Source organism: Solanum verrucosum, unplaced genomic scaffold, assembly GCF_900185275.1.
Source record: "Solanum verrucosum unplaced genomic scaffold, falcon-dt-bn FXZP01000253.1, whole genome shotgun sequence".
Taxonomy (NCBI): Eukaryota; Viridiplantae; Streptophyta; class Magnoliopsida; order Solanales; family Solanaceae; genus Solanum; species Solanum verrucosum.
This window is the reverse complement of record NW_026019984.1, coordinates 5,234,342-5,258,281: the sequence shown is the minus strand read 5'-3', so window position 1 is coordinate 5,258,281 and position 23,940 is coordinate 5,234,342. Positions and strand designations below refer to the sequence as shown.

At 31.7% G+C, this 23,940-nt stretch overlaps 1 protein-coding gene and 1 non-coding gene across 3 annotated transcripts; one reads left to right on the top strand and one right to left on the bottom strand.

Annotated features, from left to right (window-relative positions):
• The first annotated feature begins 4,002 nt into the window (after positions 1–4,002).
• On the top strand, positions 4,003–12,059 carry LOC125818065 (homeobox-DDT domain protein RLT1). 2 transcript variants are annotated; one of them, XM_049497576.1, is made up of 8 exons: positions 4,003–4,293; positions 5,845–5,952; positions 6,055–6,702; positions 8,542–8,594; positions 10,603–11,058; positions 11,140–11,229; positions 11,318–11,415; positions 11,872–12,059. In XM_049497576.1, the coding sequence occupies exons 1-8, from the start codon at positions 4,284–4,286 to the stop codon at positions 11,942–11,944; spliced, it is 1,536 nt and encodes a 511-aa protein (XP_049353533.1). In that variant the 5' UTR covers positions 4,003–4,283; the 3' UTR covers positions 11,945–12,059. The 2 variants fall into 2 exon arrangements, with proteins under 2 accessions (XP_049353533.1, XP_049353532.1); XM_049497575.1 differs by having other exon boundaries at positions 8,524–8,594.
• A 143-nt stretch (positions 12,060–12,202) lies between these two features.
• On the bottom strand, positions 12,203–12,305 carry LOC125818428 (U6 spliceosomal RNA). Its single transcript, XR_007442386.1, has one exon. It is a non-coding gene; the product is annotated as a U6 spliceosomal RNA (small nuclear RNA).
• Positions 12,306–23,940: the final 11,635 nt, after the last annotated feature.

The window sequence follows — 23,940 nt, the reverse complement described above, 5'->3', positions numbered from 1 at the left end:
CGAACACCAAATAGGAAACAAAAAATAAAATAAAGCTATAATCATGATGAAATTAGTAGAGAATATGATGGGGAAAAAATTCTATACAAATGCACATTGTAAGTATAGAGTTATGGAAGATTTTGAGAATCAATATATGTGAATGTAATATTCGTTAGATGAGCTGATGGAAATATTTATTTAATTTTTTGTATGACATTTATTTGATTGTGATTTGTGATATTTGCTTCTTTGAAAAAGTAAAAGAAAAACATGTTGAATTTATTCATGTATAATTCAATATTGAGTAACTTCACTTTGTAAGTTTTGTTAAAAGTAAAATTATAAATGTTCCTATTCTTGAAAATATTTTTTCCCTTGCTTTTTAGAAACAAAATCACTATCAAAACATTAGTGATATATTTACAAATCAAAATAGTCTAAAATATAATTAATAAAACAAGAAAATATATTTGTAAAATAACAAAGCACGAAAACTAAACCTAATCTAGGAATCCACTTTTGTCTATTTTAAAAATTTTTGACTTACAAATTTTTTCGCTATCGATCAAATGTCTGTGAAGAAAATTTCAGGAAGTACTTATAAGACAAAGATTCTTGAAATAGTTCAATCTTTAACAATAAATTTTAAACTATATTTAGCTATTTCAATTAAAGACAACAATTTTTAAAAAAAAATCAGACGAATATCGGGTAACACCTCATAAAATTATACGCTAAAGAATTGAATCATTCATCGTAAGTGTATCAGCTTGGACTGAGTGATGTCTTACTTGTTTATGTGTGTTAAGGACCATTTCCAAGTGTAAGAATTATATCGGCTGTGATTTAGGGTCATATGAGACCTCTAGCACTAAGTCGAATTCATAACCTTCCTACCAGCTAAGTTTGCGTATGAGTTCATGCAAGTGTCAGCTTAAAGAATTGGGTGGTCTATCACCTATCAAATTAAAGGTCTATGAGTCTTCTTTCCAATGTTACCGAGATTGCATCAATCTAAATTTGGAGTAAAACGTTATGTCTGTTTTACTTGAGACAATTCCAATAGAATTTTTCAGGACCTGAGTTTTACGGGTCCAATCTACAACTCGTGAATCAATTGACGGACTATAAATTGAGCTCGTGAAATGAAATTTTGAAAAAATTTCAATCTGCTTATCACAGATCATAAATATGCTCGTAGAATGAACTTCTAAGACCTAATTTAGCCTGAATTCCACGGGTGGAATCTACGAGCTGTAGATCAAACCACAATTCGTAGATGGTCCCATGAAATGTTCCGATAGATTTTCAGTCAAGATTATTTTGATAATTTTCCACTTTTTTTATTCCTAAATCACGATGTTGTGGCTTATCCTAAGTGGAATTAAGATAAAACTAGTCAACAAAACCTCCCCATTCACGTCTAACACCAAGAAAATCAAATTCAATGCATTTTAAGTTCTCTCAAGCAAGAAACTGCGTTCTTCATCTTCAAGCTTTAGTTCAAGTATTCAAGCTAGGGTTTCCATTCCAAGTATGTGATATTTCATCAATGGGCTCCCTTTTCACCCATTGAGTCCCAAAGAAAACCTTATTTCTTCAGTTAATGATTCTACAGAGTTTAGCGTTCCTATGAAAAACATGGTTTTCGTCATATTTTAGTTCTTCTTCATGGATAGTTTTTTATTACATGATCTTACTTACAAAATTCAGTATAAATGCATAGTTATTTCCATATTGAGGCCTTAATTTAAGAGAAATTTATATCTTTGAACCCGTGATAATCAGATTGCATGTTTTATTTGAAATACAGAAAATCACCAAGATTAGTTTACTACTCACTTTTCAGTCTCATGTATATCAAATGTTTTCAAATAAAGTGTGTCAGTTCATTATAAGTTAACAATATTTATATGAGTTATTCAGTTTACCAGTATTATTCAATTTATCAGTTTAAATTCAGTTGGAAAGATTATTTAGCACCGAACGGATATAAGGATAAAAGCTCACACGTCAGTTTAGGACTCAGACCTTTAATAACAATCTCTAAATTCTAGAACTACGTATCATTGTAGGTTAAAGGTCACCACCAAATCAGAACTGACTCTTTAGTTCTTTTGGACATCAGTTTAGTGAAATCACGTCATTAGTGTTCTTACTCTTGGTAGGATACAAAACTCCCTCCTAGTTGAGATACATGTTGGACTCCATTTAGCTCAATTGAGTATGTCAGTTGTTGGTATCTCCCATAATCCACCTTTTAGATTATTACATTGACCTTGCATTCAATTATTTTAGTTTGAGTATGTACCAGTTGCATGTTTTACCATTTTGTATTGCATCAATTCATGTATTTCAATTTCATGTTCAGTTCAGCATCTCAAATTGATCATGTTTAATTATTAAAATTGTGATGCATGTCTCACATACTCAGTACATTCAAAGTACTGACCATATACACGTTTACGCTGTATTGTTTAATAATATAGGTTTATATGCTCGGTATCCAACTCACGGTTAGTACTATTCCGTATCATTTTAGCAATAGAGTTTGGTGAGTCTTCATTTTTTAAGGATATTCTTTATATTTATTTCAGCTATTTAGTATTTCAATTTTCAGAAAATTGGAGTTAGTTGGGGGTTGTCCCAACAACTCATCTTAGTAAAGGCTTTCACACAGTCAAATAATAGATTCAACTTATGCTTTATTTAGATGTTCCGTTTAGTGCTTTAAATTTAATAAACTATTCAGATTCAGTTTTTGCATATATATATATATATATATATATCAATGGCATGCCAGGCCATAGGATAGCTTGAGATCAGTTATAACCTTAAGCATCATGTTACGATTAGGAGATAATCTCTGATCGTTATATATCTTCTCAATAGAATGAACATATAATAATGTTGATACTACACATCAAAAAGTTTTTCAATTTGATCCTCCTTAGTTCAATCTCTAGAAAAATATAAGTTGGTTATTAACTTGATTTATAATCTTAATTAAGTGACTAATGAGCGTTTTTGAAGTTTCAACTATTCATCATATATTATTTGTGTTATTTGAATCTGTCACCTGATTCTTAAACTTGAAATTTGAGCATTCTCCATATTAAGAATCTTTCTTTGTGCAGATGTTAATTCCTGAAATGAAGAAATGTGCAAGGTATCTGCACATTCAAAAGTTAGATTAGTTAAAAATTTGTCATCACATTACTTTCTTTGTATACATGCTCTATTGTATTATTGCCTCCTCTTCTCAATCTGTATACATGGTCCATTGTATCATTGTCTCCTTTTCTCAATTTGTTCACGTTATTGACAATCGATACAATCTCTCAAGATATTTTCCAAATCTCATTCAATATTTTCTCCAGGTCAATGAATTAGGTTGTAGGATCATTTGCAATAAATAAGGATTTATATAATAGGTCGCTTCTTCTCTAATAACCATAGTCTCTGCCACTAAATCTAACTCACTAAATCCTTCTAACTTAATGAGAAATAAATAGTTTGAATTATTCACAAGAAATATGAATGTAATAATGAAAATAACTTAAGATCAAGAGAAACACAAATCTTATCGCCTAGTTTTGATTGTGCATCCTTTTCCGCGCTTGATTTGTACTGAGATATACTAAATTCGTAAAATGCTTCTGGCTTAACCATTCTACGTACCACTTGCTGCAATCCTACCGTGAAAAAGAATGATAATTTAGACACAACAACTAATTACACAAAATCTTACGATAATTTAAGAGGAGGAAATAATTTCCCTTCTCGGTGAATTTTTAATCAAATAATATAAACTTCACAATTTATAAAATAATAAAAAATTTAATATGATCAAGCAAATAAGAAAGTATTTCTTCATGATTTTTTTTCCCAACCATAATGTATTGTTTTTTTGTCCTCAGTAACAAAGTGATCTCAAATTCAGAAAATTAATTGAAAAATATAGAGAGAGAAGAGGAACGTGTAATAAAGAAGAGAAGAACAGAAGCGAACAAGCAAAGCAAAACCATAACTTCTTCCAATTCCATTTTTTTGCTCAAGAATTCTCTTACCCTTTTGATTATTTTGCTCTCCAATCTAGATGTGTGTCAAATTTCAATTTTATTGAACTTTTTTTTTGGTTTTTGGGTGTATATAAATCTTATTTTCCATCTTTTTGTGCCCAAAAGGATGCTTCAATTCTTGCATTTTCCGCCTGGTATGGCACCAAGATTGAATTTTTAAGGTATTAGAGCAAGGATAGAGGAAATAGGGAAAACCCCAGAAAAGTTCTGGTGAGAAAAATGATGGAAGGTACAAAATTATACTTTTACCTTATTTCTGTTACAGATCAAAAATCAGATGTAATTCTGTGTACTTTTCACCACTCTGTTGGAGATGGGTTTTAGAAATTTTTGGTTTTATGTGCTGTTTTAAGTCAGTCTCTGCATTGTTATGAGTTTAAAGATTCTGTTGTTTCTGTAGGTTTCAGTTTTGTGACAGTGGGGTTTAGATGTTATCTTTGTGTGATCAGGTGCTGTTGTTGTGTGTGTGTGTGGGGGGGGGGGGGGGGGGGGGGGGGGGAGGGAGGATGCACATATTTTTGCAAGTAATTAAGCTTTGATGTTCTTTTTGGTTGTGTGGTAGATAATGTTGGTAGCTATTAGTTGATGGGGTGTAAATATTGTAAACCATGCTTCATGACTGAAGAAAATAATTAAATTAGTTATAATGTTAGTGAGCTGAATGGGCATAGGGGATTCACTCAACCAAACTCAACTGATTTGGGATTGTTGATTGATGGTTGATTACTAATAGTTCCAGAGGATCAAGTGAATTGGGTAATGCGCTAGATTGAATACTTTGAGATTTTATGTGCAATTTAGTTGTTTTGCGTTTTTATCTTTGTGTGTGTTTTTCAGGATTGGGGGTGTGTGCGGAATTGGAGAGTTTCCCTTGTATATGGATTAACTTATTTGTAATATGATATTTGCAATGTCCTGACGATGGAAGTGTTGATTGATTATGATGATGTGGAATGATTGAATTTGGACTTGGGAGATAACTAAGATTTATATACATAAAAATGATTGATGTGATGTTCCACTACAACGGTACATGCATAGCAGGATGGCATTCGGAGAACTTTAAGTGGTTGAAACTTGAGGTGGTGATGGCCAAGATTACATTTTTTTTTCTTTGTATGCTAGGTGCATGAAGATCACTGGGTATCGATATGCAGCATATTTGCATTGGGAAATACCCTCTTTCCATTCATTATCCATCGAATGAAAATTGTTTTCCTACTTTAGTCTCTAAATATGCAATAAAAGAAAGGAAGATCTTGAGGTGGGTATATAGTCAGTGCAACTATGAAATCTATGTTATTCCTATTCCACGAGTTCTTTTATCCCGTGTTCTTTAGTTGGCGTTTTTGTTGCCTCTAATGAAATGAATTCTCTAGGTTTAGGCAGTGGTGGCCAAGTGAAGTTTATTTATTGTACATGGAGAATCTGATTTCAACAAGTCTCATTTGTTCTTCATAGGATGTAGAGCTGTCTGCAACAGCTGGCAGTTGTGGGAATCATTTAATGATATTCTGTAGGGAACTATGGTGTACCTTCATGTTAAGATGGTCTTTTGAAGAAAAAGGGTCATTTTGAATTACTTGTCCTGATAGGACGGGGAAAGTATGACTATGGTTAGTTCAGATGAGATAGGGAGGAGTACTCTTGTTCTGTCTATTATATGGTTTTCTTAACAACAAAAAGTTCATTTTGAAGTAGAAGCCGTTATTTTTGGAACTGTGGATAGTCCTTATTTCCAGCTTATAGTTAAGTTGTTGACGCTGTTAATCTTTTGCAGATTTAAGCGAAGTGCATTCTAAGGATGATAAAGGTCAGCCTGAGAAAAACCACAAAAGAATAATCAAGACACGTGCTCAGATTGAAGCTCTAGAGAAACTTTATGAAGGTAATTGATCGTACATACTATTTTTTTTTGTTTTGCAATGAGCTAGAACATCATATCTATTGTTTCAGACTTAGAAATAAGAGAAAACATGTAAATTTTCAGAACACAAGTACCCTACCGACGAGCTGAAAGCTGATCTGGCAGAGTCATCAGGGTTAACAGAAAAACAAATTTCTGGATGGTTTTGTCACAGGCGGTTGAAGGACAAGAGGCTGTCGAATGGGGAAATATATATAAATGGAAGACAAGATCGTTCGAGTGGTGTCATTCAGGATCATGGTAGCGGATTTAGGCAGGATTCTTGTGGTAGCACCAAGCAAGCAGACGATAAGAAATTTGATCATCGGGAAGTTGAGAGTAGAAGATTAACTGGCGCAGAATTCTCAACTGCAGATGTGGCATATGAGGCTGGAACTCATTTTAGAGGAAAGTCTAATTGCATGGATGATGACTCTGCAAGAAGCAGTTCTTCATTACGGAATGAATGTTTTTCGCAAAATGCAGAACCATATGATATAGCAACTTCAAGATACATATCGCAGAATTTACCTACTAATTTTAAGGGAGTAAAACCAAAGAATGGCCCATCTGGGTATTTGAAAGTAAAGGGTCAGGTAGAGAATGCTGCAATTACTGCTGTGAAGAGGCAATTGGGGAGGCACTACCGACTGGATGGTCCACCACTTGGTATTGAATTTGATCCACTTCCTCCTGGTGCATTTGAATCATCAGCGCCAAATCCTGTCAATGGTGAGGTCAAATGTTTTTTTTTTATTGTCCTATTATTTAAATCCAAGATATGCCTGTCTGGAACTGCTCTTGTTAAGATGTTTTTTTCTTCTTCTTTGTTATGCTCAGTTCTTATTCATCCTAACTGCTTAACTGAGTAGTAAACTCTTCATCTCATAGCATATCCCACTGTACCCCTAAAATCTTCAAAAACATTGTCTAGATCTTCCAGGTAAACTCACAGTGAAGAAGCATATGGTTAGGAGACTCTCCTGCTCTTTTACACAAAAAAACATATGCAGCACAGATGAAATCCCGCCTTCTGCAATAATTCTTGTGTTAGACATGCAATTTTTGTAGCCACCCATCCAAAACAAGCAACCTTTTGTAGGTGCCTTGATCTTCCAAAGCATCTTCCGTGGCCATTCCACTTCCCAATAGTCACTCTTTTCCAGCAGCATACCGTTACCTTTTCTCTATTCCATCTTGGGGAGGCTTACTTGCTGTCACCCGAAGTATAAGATTCCAATGAATTTTGCAACTGGCTGACTTCATTACTTTCCCAAGTCATTGAAATGTCTTTAAAATTCAACTTCCATCAATTTCTTGCAAAACAATCATTGCACAAACCGTTTTTGTCAATTGTTAAATTGTACAAAGTAGGGAACTTTGAAGTCTGAAGAAGGAAAACGAAATATAGGAAGAAGAAGTCTGAAGAAGAAAAAAAAGAAATACGTATTGGTTGGACTTTGGAGTCGCCAGAAAAGTCTAACAGTTCACCGGAGAAGTCTAGCCGAGTCAACTTGTTGGAGTCGCAGTCTAAGAGTGCAACTGGGTAAATTTGGAAAGAAACCCTAAAATTACCTTTTTATTTATAAAATCCTAAATTGGTTGCCTTTTTTTTAAGAAAATACAAAAGGCGACACCTTTATCACCATTGTCGCCATGGCATCGCCTTTTGAAGATCGCCTCGCCACAAAGCTAATAGGCGATGAAGGGTCTCTTTGCCTCTCGCCATTGGTGAAGAGGTGATCGCCTTTCACAACACTGTGACTTAACCAGTGTTGTGAAAGGTGATTGCCTCGTCGCCAATTGTGAGAGGCAAGGCAACCATTCATCGCCTTTTAGCTTTGTGGTGAGGCGATCTTCAAAAGGCGCACCATGGCGATAATGGTGAGAAAGGCGTTGCCTTTTGTATTTTTTTAAAAAGAGGTGACCAATTTAGGATTCTAAAAGTTAAAAGGTAATTTTAGGGTTTTCTTTTCAAATTTGCACAGTTGCACTCTTAGACTTTTAGTATGTACTATCTATTTTCAGTTTTTTGAATTGAAATATTTGCTATTGAGATTTTGATTATTTATTTATGCAATCAAGTATTTAAATTTTTTGGTATTAATTGGCGCCACACTTCAAAAAGGCGAGCGCCTCACCTCGTTGCAAGGCAGACTTTTGTCACCTTTCGCTGTCCAAAACACTGGACTCAACCTGTTTTTTTTTATCAAGTAATAACATTTTATTACCAATGGGCAAAAATTACCATATAAAACTTACAAGTGGTATACAAAACGGAGATAACCTCACAAATAAAATATTACCGTGGTGTATGACATTGACGAAGTAGTCAACCTTGATTCTGTATTTATAATAAGAGTTATGAGGGATCTTCATGCTGAATGTCAAGCTCTATTAGTATGTCCAGTATCACCTCAATTCTGGGTTATGTATATATCCTTTGGTGTTACATTACTTTTTTGTACGTCTGAAAAATGGATACTCAAAGTGTAACTTAGTTTCCTGATACAAAGTTTTGCTCACTGGTATTGTCATATGAATGTTTCTCAGACTCTTATTACTCTCCAGAACCTGTTCCAGCTTGCTCACCAGATATGTCCAACGTCTACAGGCGGTCAAATGTAAGTGGATCTTGCCACATTCCTCTTTATCGGTTTGGTATACCTCGATTTAGTAATTGCAAAACCATGCATATTGCACATTTGCACAAGAATGATTAAATTTTCTGCAACTAGATCAAAGCTAGAATTTAGACGATATTTTAACCCTTCCCTACCTGCCAACAAGGCGAAGGAGCTAAGGAAGTGCTATGTTTAGAACTGTGCTATAACCAAACTGCACAAATTGGTATATATTAATGTTAACTGTACTTCAAACCATTGTGTGATATGGAACTTCGAAACTTATTTGAAGTTTGTAGACTTCTTTGGTAAATCCTTAAATTGTGCAATCCACAGTAACCTTTCTTTAAAAAAACAAAACCTTAGATGGTGCATCTTAGGTTGACTAGAGTGCCCTTTTGATTACTGATATGGAGGGCAAAAATTACTGATTTCTTATTACCTCACAAAAGCTTGTTCAAATTCAATAATATTTTCTTGCCTTGTGTCTTCGTTGAATTACAGTGCATTATGGTTTGATTATTGGCCCAAAGTTTCTAACTTTACCAAAAGAAAATATCCTAAAACGTGTGCATACATGTACAGGAGATAACTATCTCTTGTATGTACATGCATCTCTGAATGCTTATTAATGAAGTATCTTACTTCATCCAAAAAAAAAAGGTTACTAAAAGAACAGTTGCTTCATTAAATAATACTCCTCAATTTTCCTTCATTTTGTTGGAATTTCTAGAATTTTTCTTCCTTTTGTCCATGAAGACTTGTTTCAACTGGATTATGAGATACCATATTGAATCTTCCTTTTCACGGTAAAACTATTCTAAATTCACAGGGATTAATATCTTCAGATAAAGATGGTGATAGCAGCGAACTTATCAATTTAAGGATTGTTATAGCAACGGAAACTTTTTCAAAGGAATGGAGTTTCTAAAGGCTGTTTCATTGTGTCGATTTCTTTTAAATGTTATAATTATGCTCTTTCTGATAAATAGTATAATACACTTCTAAAGAAATAGCAAAACTAGTCACTCTCTTAGAATAATGATGCTTTTTGAGGGACTTACCAGTACTCTGTCTAAATTACCAGCTTAGGTTCTTTATATCATGACCGACTAGAGGTGTCAAAATTGGCCCAAAAAACTTGACCCACCCATTTGCTTAACTTAGCCCATTTTGACCGGCCCAATTCAGCCCATATAAAACTGGGCTGATTTTTAGCTCAAATTGATTCATGAGTGACTTTGTCTAAAGTTTTGAAAATCAAACATATTATATATAGCTAATAGCCCTAACAAAAGCAAAAGTCTTATTCGGTAATTGAACAATTCTCAAGGAAACAAATAAATTAATTAAAACTTAAGTTAGAATTGGGTGGGTTGGGCTATGGCCCAGATTTTAGCCCATCTCAGCCCAAATAACTTTTGACCACCCCATTTATTAGCTCAGCCCATTTTGACCCACTGAGAATCAGCCCAACCCACCCATTTGACACTCCTATGACTAACCATCTCCAAAGATGGTGGAATTACTGTCCTACAATAAAAATTAGTAATTAACACAAACTTTACCAAAGTAAAGTAAGGTTTGGTAGCCTGCTTGAGTTCTGTTGATTAGTTTTGAAGCAGCTCTCTGTCACGAGAATCAACACATTTGGGGTTCGAAAGGTTGTTTTCACTAATCAAGAGAATTCCTATAGAAAGGTGTTCTGTGACTACCCCAGTGATTTCATTAATCACATTAGTACCTTCCTTGGAGATCAAAAATTAAGTCTGGAGTAATCTGTCTTGGGAATAAAAATTGGTAGTTCTATATGTATTTTGTTTAATTTTTCTAATGTGATACATCTTTATCTACAAGGGCCCAGATTAGGATGGACTGCTTTACTTGCTTTTCGTGGCCGCTCATCTTACCAAGTTCCCATATATTACATCTTACTATCTAAACCAAAGCACTCTTGATGTCTTGTTTCTTGAATTATACATATTTTGCTATTGCATTTCCCCATCAGGGATTCGGACCCAATTCCAAGTCCAACTCTCATGACTCTGATCTGGATGGTTTGAGCTTCAAAAGAAAATCCAATTCCACTCATCCTGAATATCGCTTCAACCCAAAGCCTAAGCTGAAGTCCTCTGAGCAAAATGAATATCCTGAATGGAACTCATCATTAGACATCTATGAAGGTTCTGCAAGAAAAATGACAGTTGATAGCAAAGACAGCTGTAAGTTTATGGCAAAACATGGACGTGGAGAGATTAGAACTAGTACTGGTTCAGGCAATGGTCTTCGAAGTCCCTATGTTGGAAAAGTTGATGGGGAGCAAGTGAAACCTCGATTTAGTAGCCGTAGTGAAGTGAGTCTTGCGGCTTTGGAGAAGGAACATTTAGATCGCAAGCCTTCTGATTTTAAGGGAAGCGAGTATCATAATTTCAGGGAGAGAGAGCTTCACAAAATTGTTGAAAAGGTATAGTACCAGTTTCGCTTTATCCTATGTTGTTCTGTGGTCCCGCCAAATCCTGATACGTTTTCTTGAAATGATATATAGGACCACATCAGCGGAAAGAGGCCAGTAGTTGATGAGAACTCTAATCTAGTTCGTGTGAAGGTTCAGGTTCCTCGACACAATGAGATAACAGTAAGTTTTTTGCTTTTTGTTAATACATGCAACTTCCTTTTGGTTTTATACATGGTTATGAATTCCATAAACCCAACTTTTATTAAAGGTTGTTCAACGAGCACCGAATGAAGTTCCTGACCATCAAGAGTACTTGAGGAGAGCATCTATGATAGGAATGCCACTGCAGACAAATCATCAGATAAGGTTTGGCCAACTTAAAGAACTTGATTTTACACAACCTAGTACTTGTTAACCTGCCTATGTATTTTAACATGATTATTTAATAGGATTTTTGGAATATGGCTCTACTTTGAGATGATCATGTGACTAAATGTCATGACTATTGAGAATCATATTTATCCCTTGAATGACTTCTATTAGAACTGATGCAAGACCTTCATTGGTTAATTTGGCTACATCACTAGAAGATTGATCATAAAACAAAGCACAGATTAATATTTTCTTGTACCATGTGCATTATTTCCTTCCATGTGCATTATTTCCTTGGGTAGTTACTATGATGTCATGTTATCTGAGGCTTTCTACCTGCTCTGAAAAATTTAAAAAGCAACGCATTATTTGGTTGTCCTCGTCTTATTAAAGCTGAGTTATTATGTTATTCATTATGGTTAGTAATGACTCTGATTGTGTTTTCTGTAGTACTGCTGCAGAGAAGCCACCTAGCTTTAGTGAAGATGAAGAAACAGAAGACACCAGTTCGTTCGAGGGTTAAAAGATTTGCTTTTGACTGAAGAAAAGAAACAGGTCCATTAGTTTTAGGGATATTTCGTTGGATTTCTGTGTCGATACAACTCCTACAGTTCAAGATAACTTAAATTGACTTGTCTGTACTCCCAACATGTGAGGAGATCTTTCAGTGCTTGTATAGGATAAAGTATTTGTATCCCATTTTGTTAGCTTGATGCTGAAATAGGAATACTGTGATTAATATATGTTGTCTTTTAGCTTAAAAGTAAGGCACTTCCATTATACAGAAGACGACCTTTTCGCGATTTGTGCATGTTATCTTTGTGCACAGGCCATGCTTATCCACTCTGTACCATGCCAATTTTATTGGATGTCCCCAAAGGGACATATACAGAAGAGCAGAGTTATCATATGAATGTATTACTTTTCAAAGTGATCAAGAAACTGATTGCACCAGTGTTCTTCTTTGGTCAAGTAGTTGTTCTGGGATCTGATTTGCTATCAGTTTTTGGAGGCAACAATTTGAGGTAGTTTATACAGTATATAGAGAGATTGCCATCCCGGAATTTTCCTTTCGTTGTTTGGCTGTTGCTTCTTCTTATAGCACTGGACATTACTTTAGAGGTGATTTCCGATCATTTTGTTGCAACATCTGAGTAAGCTGACCTGTTGTATAAAAAGATTGTGAATTTTAGCAACTAATAGAGAAGTTGCAATAATTATTATAGTTGCTGCAACAGTTAACCTAATTGTTGCAAACAATTGTGGATGTTAGATAACTTCATTAGTTTGTAATAACCACTACAATGAATTCAACAACTATTGGAGTTGTTGGACAGCTTTTACATATTTTGGATGAAATTGAGACAAAAATTGAACTTGAACTTGTGTTCATAACTTTACTGAGTTGCTATGAATTCAAGTTCAATAATACATCCCTCACCTATGTGTCCGGATGTCTGTTGATGTATTCGGAAGTCCAGTAATATATTCAGATCACCTCTCTGATACATTCTTCCCCTCTCGGACATATCTCTCACCGATGTATCAGAAGGTCCAGTAAGGTATCCAAAATCCATAAATTTTAAGGGATTTTTGTAATTTTTAAAAAAATAGAGAAATAATGTAACTAGCTCTTAACATTATGAAATTTATGTAAATTATATATTAAAAAAATCATGTTAGTTTGCGGACTTATTTTAATGATGAAAGCTAAACACATTTTAGGGGTATACATATATATATATAGGCTTCAACGAACAATATTTTGATCATTTGATTGATTTTATCCCCAAATAACTAATTCTAGGGATTATTGTGCCACCTAGGTATAAAAAAAACAGTATCAAAACTATGGTATTATTAATCTTGATATTGTTTATACCAAAAAAAAATAAAAAAATCCAACCAAATATAGGATTGAATAATCCCAAATTTTTTACGTTTGTATAATCAAATTTTATCCTAGAATTGTTATTCTTTCTCCGAGGAAATAAACAAGCCCTAAAGGATTGATGTACAACATTAAAAGCATTTTTACTAAGTGCAAAACTAATAGAACTAGAAAACGAGAATAAACAATACTTAGACGGTAAACACTTGGTGCATATAAATATTTATTATTTTGGGCTCAGATCTCCTTCAAGTTCGTCAAATCCGAAAACTTTAAAAGGCATTTTACAATCAAAATTAGGCCATCATAAAATAAAATAGATTGAGATTTTTAGCACTATAATTTCACTAAAGCTTTAATAGGCATTTTACAATCAAAATTAGGTCATCATAAAATAAAATAAATTGTGATTTTAGCGCTATAATTTCACTAAAGCTTTAATAGACATTTTACAATCAAAATTAGGTCATCGTGAAATAAAATAAATTGAGATTTTGTAGGGCTAAAATTTCACTAGTAGATACCAAACAAGAAGGTTAAAGGCAAGTTGTCGTGTCAATGTTAAAAAATCAAAATTAACAAAATACTTTTACCTTATAGACTTTTTCATTAAAATAAAATTTGAATGCCCTAAAGACTTAATAAAATGATATATTCATGTAATTTTAGATTTTATATGATAATTTACTTACTTGAAAATAAGATAAATAATTAATTATCTAATATATGAGTCACATTGAATTTCTCTAATTAAAGAGACGTTTAATTTTCTAGCTATATGGACTAATATTAACATCCAGCAATTAAAGTAAGAAATAAACATATTATAACATGTTTTGTTTTTAACACTAATCACTAAATACTCGAATAATGTTAAATGGTTTTTTTCCTCCACTAATAGAGGCAAATCCACCAAACATATATTCACGTTAGTCGAAGTTTGAAATTTTTTATCAAACATCCATAGACCTAATGTACTAACATATAAATATAATTTAATGATATAACTGAAAGAAGCTCGTTGATCCACAGACTAATGGTTTGGAAATCACTTTGCATACGTTAGGTTGCATAATTGAAACCTGTCAAGCTTTCACCTATACGTTTTATGTAAAAAAAAATAATAACATAATTGTCAGCTAAAAACAAAATGATGTAGCTCAAACTCGAGCTTTGATCGTTCATGCTCTCAAGGGCCTAAGGGGCACATTGACCCAATGATCTAGTCCAACAAATATGTTTGAGGTATCCTTTTAAAATACATAATAGTTTTTTGAAGTGTACACATATATACACAGTTTTTTTCTCGAAATTAACAGTTGCACATGCACCTCAACCCTTTCACGTTGGTCTGAATCTAATAAACTTTTTACTACTAACACATTAATCCACCAAATTGGTGGCTCATTTTTTTCATTTTATTAGTTATGTTAAGACATTAGATATCTCTCAATAATGAAGCATCTTCACATGACAAAAAAAACTTTCCATTGTGGAAGGAAAAAAAAAGGTGCAACTTATTTGAAAGTGGAGAATACTTTGCTTGAAAATCTTTTCATTTGCATGTGGGAAATGGTTGTTGACTTTATAATTGACAAGCACATTACCCAAACATAATTTTGTAAAAAGGGAACTAGCTAGGGGACCATTGTAATTTGCATAATTCTTCCTTGTGGATCCTTCTTTCCTTTTTTCCTAAAAAAAAGTGCATGAACTTGTGGTGATAGTTATTATCAATGGGTTGGAAAGACAAGTGTTCTTGTCAAGGATATTTTTGGTGATATTGCAATTTGTTTTAGGAAGCTAGTTTGGCATCTCTGCTTTTCTTTTGGTCCACATGTTTGTTGGATTTGAAAGTGATTAGGGCGTTATATGGAAGCTTATAATTGCAAATCATATGGTTGATAAATTAGACGACAAATAAAAGCATACTAAAAACAAATTTAAATTAGGTTTGGTCAAACGACCTACATATTGAAAACTAATATTAAAAAGCATAAACTCTATTGGGAGATTTAATCTCCGCATAAATTGACCTCTTAAATGTCTACATTGTGGATGCTATCATGTTGTGCTATGAAAATAGGGATCTTCAATTTATAGATCTCCAAATTTTTCCTCTAAGAAAATAATAAATCAAATATGGAAGAGATTTATATTTTTCTTTCAGAAAAAATAAAAGCAATTATGGTAATACTTTAATTTTTCTTCAAATGAAAATTAAAATTCAATATGATATAAAAAAAAATCAGGGCAAAACTCTAACTGTTTGTATATTGCAAAAAAAAATATTGATTATGCATTAGAAGAATTGTAATGTACTGGGTATAATTTTATTTGGAAAAAGATAGATTTGCCTATAAATGTTATACTGGTACTTTTAAAAAATAGTTAATTTGAAACTAGATAGAATATAATAGAGAACAATGTAATTTTAATACTCAACAACAACATATCTAGTATAATCCTACGAGTAAGATTTGGAGAGGGAAAAGTGTACGTAAACCTTAAAAGTAGTCATTTCGGATCCTAAACACTAGTCATAACTAGATATAACGATAATCGAAATGTAAAAAACCCTCAAATAATAACCAAACTCAAAGAACAAGAAACTATAAGAGTAATACAATTATTTTATACGACTAATAATAAAAAGGAATAAGGGAGACAACACTCGACTATTTATGAAATATTATTTTGATTATTTATAAGAGAATAATAATAATTTATTTTCAACTTTGAAATTGGGGAGGGAATTTTTCTATTGAGAGAATTTGGACAGAATTTGATTCCCATATGGCCTTAGGCTTGGAAGGTAGGAAATGATGGGAAAAAAGAAGAGAAAAGTAGAAAAGGTGATATAAGCTTGAAAATGGGGGAAAGAACTAGTGGACTATAGGATATTTTTTTAATACATGAGTCAAGCAATTTTTTATTTACTATAATTTTTTTTAAAATATTTTTTTATAAACAATATGATTGGTGTTTTTTAAAAAGTAATGTCTAAATAAAATTTTAAAAAAATGTTTAAAAAATTGATGTCCAAATTCTCACAAAAAAATTACTCTTCTTTCTTTTTTAAACTCTAACTAAAAGTAAGGGTGTCAAGTAAAGATGTGCATTGTATGGTCAGATATTAAATACTATATTGAAATAGAAACTTTTGATATCATGATTTCGATATTATGATATTTGCTAAACATTTTTAAAATGTATGGTATTCAATATTTATTAAAAATATGTCAAACTATTGAATACTGTACCAAAGTAAAAATTTACATATAGAATTCATAAATATTATCATAATACAAATAAATATATATAATAATATTAGTACAAGACTAGTTATTTAGATATTAGAGCTTTGACTACTTATCGGTGATTGATTAACAAATGAAATTGTTTGTACTTTGTTTTGAATATTTCTACATGTGTAAGGTGTAAGGTGTAAGGTGTAAGGATGATATAATTAAGATGTTTCTTCAAAAATCAAGTTTAATTCTCTATTACATATATAAATTGAGATCGATCAAACGATGATTAATTACCAATTTAATGCGCATGCATATATATATATATAGTCACTATTTAGTGCATGGAAACTAAAGAAAAAATAGAGGAAGATAAAATTTGAAAGTTTTCCTCTTTTATTTGATTGAGACAACACAAAATAAGAAAGAAATTTAGGTAAAGGAAACATGGATGATGTATTCATTTAAAGATAGAAATAAAGTAATAACTAAATCATGAGTTATGAAAAGGGAATTTTTCACCATATATAATTTGGTCAAATTTATTTATTAACTATCTCTTAGCATGTGCATGCAACATATGATATAATAACATAGCATTAATATTATTAAAATAAGTTTTTGAGTAAATAATTATACATAAAAAAAAAAGTATAAATTTCCTTTTTGTATTATCAATGTAAATTGTAGTTGCGATTCACAAAAAGTTTTATCAAAATAAGAAAAAATATCTTTCTACATTGATTGTGAATATATTCGTAGAGAGTTTTCATATGATACATACTCATAAATAAATATAGAATTTTAATATACAAACAATATTCGAAGAGCTTATATTCAAAGTCAACTTTGTTGAAGTGAGTTCATGTATAGGCGGGCGAAATCTGAATGAAAAAGACATATAGCTAAGTCATTATAGTCAAGGTAAATTTAGTCAAGTTATATTGACCTGCCAATGAAAATAGTTATCTTTTAACATAAACTCGAATATTACATAATTTGTCTTCTTGGAAGATTTGTTACAATTATTAACTTTTTTTTAATCACAGAAACTTATAACCATTATTCTTTTTAGGGAAAATGGTCGGATATATTCCTCAATTTTGTCATTTAAGATTGATATATCCTCATTATAAAAGTAGTTTATATATTTCTATTTTTATACAAATTGTTATATACCCTTTTCCTTTAACGGAATTGAAAAAATATATTTTAAATTTACTTTTAAAATTCTCATGTAGGGGTGTATTTGATCATTCTCAAACGTGTTTTTTTTATTTCTTTAATTCAACAGCTACTTTAGATTAATTTTTTCAATAATTTTCTTGTAAGATTTATCATAGATGCCCCAATTTTTCTTACAGATACAAAAATTAAATTACAATATAACCATCAAAAAATAGTTTTACATTTTTTTCTAACTTTTTTTTCATTCACATTTTTTTCTGTTTATTTTTCATATTTTTGCACTCAAGAGTGAAAGAAAAAAAATGAAATAAGAATATATAAGAAATTGAAATAATGATGATTAAAAAAGTAAAAAAATAATTTATGTGTGAAAGTGATCAAATCTACTACTGAACTATGCTAAAAGGATCATATATATCCCTACATGAATTTTTTTAAAATAAAAAATAAAAAATGCTATGTATGAGTCACTTTTGTAACCGTAAGAATATATATGTGTCACTTTTATAAAGACAAGAGTATACGTAAGCCACTTTTATAATAAGTGATATATCAATTTAAAATGATGAAGTTGAGTGATACATATCAGACCCTTTTCCCTTCAGTATTCTACTCGAATATATGTCTAGAGATTATTAGAAAAAGTTCTAAACTTAATCACACTTGAATAGGAGCTTAGTGTGACGACCCACCATGTCATCACATCACGTAAGCGCCACAAAGGTGTCACTTGACACAAGGCTTCCCATATGGATGGCTTACATAGGAAGAATGTTAGTTCATAGTGGAAGGTTCTAGAAATACATGAAGAATTCCATGGATTTTTATAGAAGGTCTTTGGAATATTGTAGTTGCGTAGAGTATTCTAGAGAAAGAACCTACTTGTAATTATGTAGGAACTTGTTTAACAATTATTATTTATGTATTATCCGTAAGTAAATAGTATAAATAAAGTGGCATCCATTTGTAAAAACACCAAGCAAGAATCAAGCAATCTTCTAAGCAATATAAAAACCTTCTTAGAAATTCTCTTGTATCTTTCTTCATTCTCTTAGAGATCTAACTTGAAAAGGCTTACTTGAGCTTACAAGATCATTAAACATTCGTGAGTAAGTTGTCGAGTGTCGCACAGAGCACTTAATAGAAGTCAAAGATTGTGACAGAGTGGTATCAGAACTAGGTTGATACTAAGGGAATGACTAACGAGGAAAACATCAATGCTGCTAGCACGACCAACGTCAGGAAAATGGTGGAAATAAGCACTGAAAGGGAAGGAAGAACCTTAAGAGTAACGAGGAATTGTTACTCGATCCTACACCAAGTGAAGCGCTGACATCTGTATGGATGGGCTGCAAAATAGGGTCACGATGGAGTTGGAGCGCCGACAGGTTAGGACTATTGATGAAGCCATCACGCAAGCCAGAATTTTGACAGACATTAAGCATGAAAAACGTGACAAAAGAAGAGAATAAAAGATGAAATGTAGTCATGACCAAGGTGGGGGAGATCGTGCAAAAGCAAAGAGCAACAACCACATCCCAAGAATCATTACACCTATAAGTTTGATGGCAAGAAGTTTAGATATCAAAGTGATACTGATAAGAAGGCACAAAATACATAGATAAACGGTTGCTACGTATGCGATGGGCCACATGGCTATGCAAGTTGCCCTGAAGAACCCTAGTGTCATATTACGGGAATAGAACTAGGGCAAGGTTCAGGCACTACATAGTTGGGCCTTATCTGATTATGTGGAGCTATCGCAAAGCAATCAGAGAAGTCAAAAGAATACGACGCACAATATGTAGACATTACAATCAATGTATGGTCGACATTGGTGCAGAGACCAACGTCGTGTCCAAGACCGCAACAACAAAGTTCGGGTTGAGTTACAATCCAAGTAACACCCACCTCAAGACATTTAATGCACCGCCAACTCCCGTGTGCGGAGTCACTCATGGAGTTCTGAACAAGTTCCTGGATAACAAGTCTAAAGGTTTTCTTCTTGATGAGATCGATATTGATGATAGTGACGATATTGATGATAGTGACAATCTTGATGCTAGTGACGATATCGATCGGGACCTTGATATGGAGCTGGAACTGCTAACTAGGATGAATGGGCTAACTGTGGATTGCGAGCTATCTGGCTGTAAATATCTGTGGATTTCTTCCATTTGAAATTCGATTTGAACCAAAGATGGAAGATTTTGAGGTTCAAAGAAAAATAAGTATTTTTTGTTTACCTTCCTTACTTTCCTTTTCCTTATATAAATAACTCAAGCATTACGCTAGGCAAGTAGAAAGGTGAAAACAACTTTAGTGTCTCTCTTTTAGACATCTTTGACATAATTCTCGAGCAAAAGTTCTTCCAGAAGTGTCACACGATGATCCATCTTTACCTCCAACGATTATTGGTCATGGAGAAAGAAGGATCATGTATGGTGTCCTTGGTTAATGTACTAAAGATGGAAGGACAAACACAATTTTCGACTATATAACTCGTGAAGGGGCTCAAAATGAGGGGACGATGTTCTTGGAAACCACTACAAGTTTTGAGGCAGACAAAAAAAAAAGTCATTGTTGTGTTCCACATCCATTTAAAGGGTAATCATTGGAAGAAGCTACACTAGAATGATATGAGAACTTATGGTTATTAAAATATAAGATCCGAGAGTTTATGCAACAACAATGCATCGTGGTTGTCACAACATCACGTGGAGGAGAGTGTGATGATCCGTCACATCATCACACTACATAAGTGCCACATAGGTGTCACATAACACAAGATTGCTCATGTGGATGACTTACATAGGAAGAAAGCTAGTTCAAAGTGGAAGATTCTAGAAATACATAGAGAATTCACATGGAAAACCTTAAAATTTCATGGATTTTCATTAGACTATCATAAGAGTATATGTATATTGTTGTGGTATCATTAATGTTTCTTATTCAGAAATTACTCATTAGTCAATGATACTATAAGCGTTTATATATATTTTATGATATCATTAAAGTTTCTTGTTCAGAAATTACTCATTAGTCGATGATACTATAAGAATATATATATATATATATACTCTTATAGTATCATTGACTAATGAGTAATTTCTGAACAAGAAACCTTAATGATACGAATACAATATATATATACTGATTTAGTATCAATCAAGCAAAATTATCAGTTTTAATGATACCAATACAATATATGATACTGATTTAGTATCAGTTAAGCGAAATTATCTGCCTTAATGATACCAATATAGTATATGATGCTGATTTAATATCAGTTAAGCAAAATTAGTTAGGGATATATAGGGTAATTATTTAGTGGAGTATGAATATAATGGGTATATGCTTATAATTATTTTGCTTTTATGGGGTATTTACTTAGTTTCCCCTTATATTTTTTTTTATAGAGAACTTAATTTTTACATAATTAAAATAATTTTCAATATTTGAGTTTTATGAGACTCAAATTATAAGAATTATCTGAGTTATACTTTTTCGGAATCAATCCGAAAATATCTTATACACAACGATAAGTCCTCTACAACCCTACTATTTGCTTTTAGTGTGCCTTTAAAAAACAGAGCAAAACAAGGTATGTCATATTTCAAGTCTTAAATTTTGAGTCTACCTATAAATTTATACGTATGTTAAAAAAAAAAAAATACAAAAAAAGTAAAAACCATTGTATTAAAAATCTTTTTGCATTCGAAATTCCTTCAAATAAAAAGGAGGAGAATTTGGGAGGTATAAAAGGAGGAGTTATTATATTAAGAAAATTGTTGAAGAGACATAATTAATATCATTAAATATTTTTTGCTGGTTGGAGAAGATGAAGATGTATAATTTATATTATTATATTATTACAACAATTGTGACTTCTTTTTTTTATTATTACTAGAAAATAAGAGGTGAAAGGCAAAATTTAAGTATATAGACAAGGTATTTTAAGTCAATAAGAGGTAATTGCTATTAATTTAACACAATTATGATAACATGACTCTTTGTAACTGTTATTAATTTAATATAATAAATGATACTCCCTCTGTCTCTAATTACTTGTCCATATTTCTGTTGTTCCTAATTACTTGTCCATTTTGACAAATCAAGAAAGGATAGTTTTTTTTACATATTATACTCTCAATTAATTACTTTGAAAAATGTAGAACTTCTTGAAAATATTAAGTTTTTATTCATCTACTTCATAATTAATAGGGGTAAAATGGTAAACTCATTGTGTCAATTATTGATTTCTTCATAGGTGTGCCAATTCAAAAGTGGACAAGTAATTAGGGACAAAGGGAGTATTATAATTATAATCTCTTCAATTGCTTCAAATTTCAAATGGTTTGAACTTAGACGGTGTAATTTATTGAGTTTTTGGTCAAAATCATTTTTAAATTATATGTAAATTTAAATTACATCTTTAATTTATTTTTATTTTTGCAAAAAACATCCTTCAAGTATTTAAAAATTAACAATTTTCATCCTTCTATTAGAATTTGTCAGAAAAATAACAGATTCCACAAAAATCAAGTCACTCTTTTGTATTTATTATTCTAAGATACTCCAAAAGTATTTTCGTGACCTTTTTCAGTAATTGAGTTTAGCATTATGCAAAATATTTTAATTTGCCTATTTTTTTCATTTATTTTTCATGTGATTTAATATTAAAAAATTATCAATTGAAATATATTTCTTCTCAATTGAATCTACTAGAAGTGATGTTTGTTGGAGACTTCCAATAATGGAGAATGAAACTCGAGACACAATCAATTTTTTGATCACCTCACTATCAGATTGCCTCAAAAAATTATTGATCTAATTACAAATTGACTTTGAAAAAGGTGAAGATAATCTGTAGCCGTTACCCTTGAAAATGGTGAAAATAATTAAGATCCACCTCTTTTCCTTTGTAAATGAGAAAAAGATAGATCATGTATCCTCACATCACATTTTTTGTTTCATCAAGCAATGGTCTCCAAGATTTTTAATATTCTTTTTTTTTCAAAAGTTTTTTTATAGCAGATAAAGAAATTATGCAAGAAAACGTTTATTGATAGTCACATTAACTCCACATATTTTTGTAAGATCACTTAGTTTTTTGACAATATCTAATAGAAGGATGAAAATTGTTGACTTAAAATACTTGGAGGATGTTTTCTGTCAAAAAAATATATTTTAAGGATGTAATTCAAATTTAGAGTATAATTTAGAAATAGTTTTGGCCCAAAACTTATCAACATGTCTTTCATAAGTATTTATAACTTACATAATTATCTCTCTATACAAAATTAGTAACATAAGTAGTGTTTAAGTGAATGATAAAATGATTGTGTAATATTTTATCGATATTTTGATAATTTAATTTTCCCACTTAGTTTTTTTATTTTTAGAATAGTATGATATGATATGATTAATATGAATAGTGTTTAAGTGAAGGATACAATTATCGTTTAATATTTAGTAGATATTTTGATCGTAATTTATTTTTTTATTTTTTTTAATGTAGGGTTATCCCGCTTTTATGACAGTATATATGATGATATGATATGGTTGAAATATATAAAGCTTATGTATATTACACGTATACTAAATTTAAATAAAGAAAACTTATACCTTTAGGCTTTATCGATTGTTTTGTAAATTAGATCACCGAACTGTAATTTATCCTTTAGGTACATTTCACAGTCTACTAACCTGTATTTAATGAAGCTTTTTTAAAAAATTATGGATTAAAATTAGAGGTAGAAAAAAAATTAAATATTACACAAAAACCTAGCTACGTAGCAGGCTCGGAGCCTTTTGATGGAGGAAGAATCGCGGCTATGAAATCTGCTGCTCTGAAGAACTAATAAACGTAATCTATCTCTAACAATATGACCTATTATTCAAATAAGATTAATATCTAAAGTTGGAAACTCAATAGTGAACCTTTTGAAAGGTTAATGACTAGTTCAACCTATTTTTCTAAAATATTTGCTTTTTGAACAAATATTATTTGGCTACTAGCACTTATACCTTGTTTGGATGGTTGTTATATGTTATATTGTTAATTTAATACTATGTTTGTTTTAATTATTAGTTAAATTTTACTATATTATATTGTTTAAATCCATCCGAGGTAATAATAAAAAGACCTATTTTGTGTAACGATCGATTTGGTATGATCACGTAGTT

Bases quoted from the DNA above. Each gene is read 5' to 3' on its own strand.
- LOC125818065 (XM_049497575.1), top strand. The intron at 8,595-10,602 runs GTAAGTGGATCT...TTTCCCCATCAG, and splicing joins ACGTCTACAGGCGGTCAAAT to GGATTCGGACCCAATTCCAA. The intron at 11,416-11,871 runs GTTTGGCCAACT...TGTTTTCTGTAG, and splicing joins CAGACAAATCATCAGATAAG to TACTGCTGCAGAGAAGCCAC.